This window comes from Carlito syrichta, unplaced genomic scaffold (genome assembly GCF_000164805.1).
Source record: "Carlito syrichta isolate Samal-C Ts95f unplaced genomic scaffold, Tarsius_syrichta-2.0.1 Scaffold287654, whole genome shotgun sequence".
Lineage (NCBI taxonomy): Eukaryota > Metazoa > Chordata > Mammalia > Primates > Tarsiidae > Carlito > Carlito syrichta.
The window spans coordinates 303607-309606 of record NW_007231750.1 but is presented as its reverse complement, the minus strand read 5'-3'; the positions used below and the strand labels follow the sequence as shown (position 1 = coordinate 309606).

General features: G+C 50.3%; 1 protein-coding gene across 1 annotated transcript in view; it reads right to left on the bottom strand.

Annotated features, from left to right (window-relative positions):
• Positions 1-6000, bottom strand: part of SAMM50 (SAMM50 sorting and assembly machinery component) — a 33994-nt gene that overhangs the window by 12811 nt on the left and 15183 nt on the right. Inside the window, exons 10-11 of the mRNA XM_008052904.1 lie at positions 5606-5692; positions 1538-1608 (exon numbers count right to left, since the gene is read on the bottom strand). Coding sequence (XP_008051095.1) covers positions 1538-1608; positions 5606-5692 — 158 coding nt within the window. The remainder of the gene's footprint in view (positions 1-1537; positions 1609-5605; positions 5693-6000) is intronic.

The window sequence follows — 6000 nt, the reverse complement described above, 5'->3', positions numbered from 1 at the left end:
CCCGCGGGCTCAGGCAATTCACTCACCTCAGCCTCCCAAAGGCACGGGATTACAGGCTGGAGCCACCGAGCCCAGCTGTACTATATTCTTTTATAAACAAGAGAATACAGATTTTAAAATATAACATGAGGACGGGCCCCCAAAACCCAGAATTTATAATTTAAAAATGTGTATTTATTCTTACTTATTTAAACTTTGGTCAAGCATGGTGGCTCACACCTGTAATCCCAGCACTGGTTGGGCTCGGTGGCTCAGCCTGTAATCCCAGCACTTTGTGAGGCCGAGGTGAGTCCACCTGAGCCTGCGGGTTAGAGACTAGCCCGGGAAACTTGTCAACACCTCATTTCTACAACAAATCAAAAATTAGCTGGGCGTGGTACTGCGCGCCTATAGTTCCAGCTACTTGGAAGGCTGAGGCAAAAGGGATCGCCAGAGTCCAGCAAGTTTAGACTGCGGTCGCCGGGAGCATGCCACTGCACTCCAGTCTGGGCAACAGAGTGAGACTCCAACTCAAAAAAAAAAAAAAAAAAAAAAATCCCAGCACTTTCAGAGGTGGAGACGAGAGGATAGCCTGAGCCCAGGTGTTCAAGACTAGCCTGGGTCACTTGACGAGACCTCATCTCCACAAAAAAATCAAAAAATTAGCCGGGAATGGTGATGCATGCCTGTAGTTCCAGCTACCTGGAAAGCTGAGGTGGAACAATTGTCTGAGCCCAGCAGGTCAAGGTTGCAGTGGCTGTAAGTGTGCCACTGCGCTCCAGCCAGGGTGACAGAGTAGACACCAACTCAAAAAAACCCCAAAACAAACAAATAAAAAAATTCCCCCAAACTTCAGTCACCTTCAAAGTACTCTCCATTTGATGCAGTATACCTATTAAGATGTGTTTCCACTGTTCAAAATAGCTTTTGAACTCGTTCACTCTGATGCCTTTTAGTGCTTCTGTCATTTTTTGTTTCCACTCTTCCACATCAGCAAAATGTTTCCCTTTTGAGGACGTTCTTCATCCACGGAAACAACAAAAAAAGGTCACTTGGGGTGAGATCGGGTGAATAGGGAGGGTAAGACATGAGGGTCATGCTGTTTTTGGTCAAAAATTGCCGAGCACTCAGCACTGTGTGGGTAGGTGCACTCGTAAATCTCCCTTCAGGAAATGGGCGAATGTGTTGAAGGAATCTCTAAAAAAAAATTCACTGAAGCCGAACACTGCCTTTCACAACACTAGCTGGTAAACTGATGCCAAGGGGTTCCTAGAACACTTACCTAGGAGGGAAAGCCTGTACTACAAGGGGCTCGCCCTCGTAATTCCAAGTTTTTTGGGGTCCCCCCTCATAAAGTAACCCCCCTCAACAAAAAGAAAAAAATATTAAATATGAGGCATACTAGATATTTTGAAATGAGCTTAAGAAAAAACTGAAGTAAAACTTGAAACACTGCTCTGCTAAATAATTCAACTTTTTAAAAATTTCTTGTAAAAAATAACAACCAAAAAGATCCAAAGGAAAACATCTGCAAATCATTCATTCACTTATCACTTACCTATCAGCAATACTTGACGGTTTTTCACCAATGGGCACCAACATTCCACCCCAGAGAGATGCTGAGAAAACCTGTTCAAATACAAACAAACAGCTGTCTTCTTCCAGCGTTCCTCTCATACCAGTGAGCATCAGCAACTAGAAAGCTGGCCATATTGAAAGCCCGGGCATGCACAGCCCTGTGTCAGGGTGTGAGGGCTCCCAGCTTGTGCAGCTGAAGAACTACAGTTCCACAGTTCCAAGTGTTGTGTGGATACGATCAAAGCACTCAACTTCAAAGTCCAAATCCAGACATATGGAGGGCAAGCAGGGCACAGTTTCCAACCTGACACCACAAAGACAAGTCATGCTTGATGGGGAAGGGAGCCCAGAGCCTGGGCAAGTGAGTCTGCATCTGCTTGGGCCTCGTCATCGGGGCCTGAAGATGTGAAAGGATTAAGAGCACACAGCATTTCAGGCTGAAAGAAGGTGCAGGCTACATGGTTCCTACACACTGCAGACATAGTTCTGACCCACCCTGAGGGCCAGACCCTCTCTCTCGCAGGGTGGGAGGCAGCAGTTTACCCAAGCCCAGTGATCCTGTCTTTACGACACAAAATCTTCTCAACAGTGTCCTCAAGCACACTAAGGCTCTCCTGGGTTATCCACACCCCGTGCCTTTGTGGCAGCAGACTGAACAGGCTTCCACACACTCTGCCTTGCAAACTCCTACCTTCAAAGCTGCTCAGAGATTTCTTTCTTAGAAGCTTCAGTAGAAAGGCTCACAGATGAAGACTGTAATAGGAAGTGGGCCGAGCTGTCCAAACTGAATGCTCTACTCTGATAAATTGAACTATTTTTTCAACAACATTTAGGACACACCCACCCTGAGCCTGGCGTGCTGATTGATGCTGCTGAGTAAAGTGAGGGCCACTGAGCTGGGACACTCCCAGAGATAATCCCTGGCCAGTCTCAACCCTGCTCTAGATGGGTGTGAAGACGAGAACTGCAGAGCAGGCTCACCCTCGGTAGGTGGTTCCACGAGGGCTCTGAGCAGCTTGGGCAACACCCACTGTGCTCGCAGTGAGATGGTCCCAAGATTCCCTCAACAGAAGAGGGAGTGAGCGCTCCTGATACTACTGGAGCAACTTGGCCTCCCCATCATGGCCAGCATGAGAGGGCAAGCCAGACAGGGAGGCATGCTGGACCTGACTATCTCCGCAGAAACCACCAGGAGCAGCCCACATGCCCACACGCCACTGACCTCTGTGACCACAGAACCCAGAGCTCTCACGTAGCCTCCCAGTCAGGGCTTTGCTCCTCCCTCCAGTTCCTGATGCCTCGATCCTCTCACACCAGCAGGACAGAGAAGCCTACTGCCTCTTGAACTTGAACTTGCCACTCCTCCTTCCTCTCCCACCCCTACTCCCCCCTCCTTGGCCAGCTAAAATTCCTCCTGCTCCTATTCTGCCCCCTCACTGTCTACCCTCAGCTTCTGACTTCTATTGGCTGTCCCGCTCAGCCTTGCAACTGCATCTCCTATTCACGCTCGGGAGGCCCATGTCCCATGCTTCCAATGCCATCTTGAGGCTGAGATAGTGCCCATCTGAAATTCAGTCTGACCAACCCTCACATCCAGACTCACACGTATAACAACATGTCCAAGTCAGTGCCCGACTGTCTCACCCAGCTCCTCCTCAGGGCCCACCTCCATGAATGGCAGCTGCCACACCAGAGACACCTGCTCCACATCTTAGCCCTCCTCCCCCACACCACACTCAGCATTGCCCATCTGGCCCTGGCCTTGCTGTCCGCTAGAGGCCTGCAGCACCTGCCTGCTTTCCTACTCTTCCCCTGGCCCCAGAAGCTCCTGTCCTCATGGCAGATGGCGCTGTCTTCTGGGTCAGGTATCATCCTATCAGGTGTCTGTGCAGAAGGCCCCGGGGTCTTGCCCGCTTGTCCAGCATGGAAGTGAGAGCCCTAGCCTCCAAGGCCCTCCCCCATACAGTTCCACCCCTGCCCCCACTGCAGCTCTCCTCCCCTTCTGACCCCTTCCCTGCTGGGAAGCAGTAGCCTCCGGCTGGTCCTGGGGCACGCTGGTGCTCCTGACCCAGTTGTCCTAAAGCTCCCTCCCTCACTGTGTTTTGGGCTGTGCTCAGATGCTGCCTTATCAGATGCCTTCCCTGGCCATCCTAAGTACAACAGCGCCCCCACTTGGTCACTCTCTACTCCTTTATTTTGTGCTATTTTTCTTCATAACACCACCATCTCCTTAATTATATATAACATATTGGCTTGTAGGTTTTCCTTCTCTAGCAAGTAAGTCCCTTGAGAGCAGGAATATGATTTTTTTCTTTGTACGCTGCTCAGGCTGGTCTCAAACTCCTGGCCTTAAGAGATCCTCTTGCCTCAGCCTAGGAATTATGTTTTACTCAATGATATATTCTTAGTGCCCAGACAGTGCCTGGCAGCTGACATACATGTATTGGATGAACAGGTGGGCAGGTGAACGAATGGGTGCTCCCATAAGATAGACACAGGAGCTACAAGCACAGTGGAGGAGCCCCCACCCATGTCTGGGAGTTTAGAGAAGGCCTGCAGGATACACGCCTGGGCCGAAGTCTTCAAGCGGGGAGTGGGTGGCCAAATGACAGCTGAACAAAGGGAGTGACAGGCAGTGACAGAGTGAGGCCAGAAGAAGCACCAGTGCCTGGGTAAGAGTGGCCTAGGCCTCACAAGAAGCACTCCCCCAGAGCCAAGGCATAGAGGAGGGGATTGTCATGAAGAAGAAAGGGCTGCACACACCTAGAAAGCACAAATGTCTTACGCAGGAAATCGATACAGTAGGGCCTGAGTTTCAGGAAAAGGGGAAGCAGAGGGTAGGGAGGAGAAGAGATGACTTGGAACATAACCCCAGCACCGTGAGGAAGGGCAGTGCTGAGGGGAGGAGGGGCAGGGCCCCGTGGCTGAGGGGGAGGACTGAGAGCAGTCAGAGGAAGTTCAAGGGCAGCTGGGCGAACGCTGTGCAAGTCAGGAAGATTTTGGGAGGAAGGTGATCAGATCTGTTTTAGACACGTTAATTTGAGGCATCTGCAAGGCAGGGAGCTGCCACATCCAGGAGGAGCACTAGAGTCTGGGCCAGGGAGAGAGAGCAGGTGAGCCAGAGTCACAGCACAGATGGTAGCTGCAGCCATAGAGAGAGTAGCAGAGTGGGGAGAGCATGACAAGAATCGACGCACAAGAGGTGGAGGGCCCTGGGAAGGGGAAAGTGAAGAGTGGAAGCACACAACTACGACGGCCAAGGAAACCAAGGAAGGGAAAATGAGACGAACCAGAGAGCAGATGACAGCAGCAAGTGCCATGGAGAACCAGCCTGGGCAGCCCCTGAGATGGCAGGGGCAGGGGAGGCAGGTGCCAAGTCTAAATCACAATGAGTCCAGTAACGAACAGGAGCAGCAAGAGATTATGTCAAGATAAACTGTCTAGAAACAGCTGCGGGTACCATTTCACTAAAGTCCATTCCCTACTCCCAAGCTTTAAGGTGGATAAGGGCCCAGGCAGCAGCAGCAGCGGGGCAGAGGAGCCCCAGCCACCCTGGTGCTGAGAAGACTTGAGAAATACACCAGATGTCCTCCCGACCTGGGCTCCCCTGGCTAGATCAGAATCCAGTGAATCAGGAGAAACTAACCAAACTGGACTAAAGATTTTAAAAATCCAGAAAGTACCCAGAGCCCCACAGACCCAGTAAAACAAATGAAGACTCAAAACCTCCAGGAAGCAACGTTTCAAGGCAAAGCACACACCCCTTACCCTCTAGCCACCCCAATCCGAGGCCCTGAGATGAGGGAAGGGGCTCTTTCATGATCCTGTGTATAACAATTAAGAAATGAGTTTAATTAAAAAAATAATGATTGCTCCTGCCGAGAGCATCTCCAATTCTGGCTAATTTGAAAGATCAAGCACTTCACTTGAAAGCATTACTTTGCGAGCTTCCCCTTTGTGCTTCTGATATTCAGGAACTAAGATTTTTGGACAAGATCCCAAAAATGAAGGTAATAGTGCAGATGACATGTTTTGGCCAGATACTCACTGAATCGAGTATGAGTGGCTTATTCAACTGAAGTTCAAAATCCTCTTTGATGAAGCTCACATCCCCTCCAGTGTAGCCGGCCAGCTCCTATGGGAGAAACCTCAGGTCAAAGGGAGCACACGGACTTTTCACAGGTCTTGCTAAACAATGTTTCTGCAGTCATGACTGAGCTTTGCTGTTTTGCATTTTTTCAAAGGTGGCAAAACACTGTCTCCTAGAAACTCCATCCTGACTGTCCAGATAGCATCAGGGCAGTTGCTGGAGAGGGAGACCTCAAGGTTCTTCACGCCCTCACTATCTTCCGCTGCCTCCACCAAGGTCAGTGTTTCCTTGCACCTGCCCCATTGTTATCTTACAACAGAGGACTATCTCCGTACCTCTGCCTCCAACCAGAG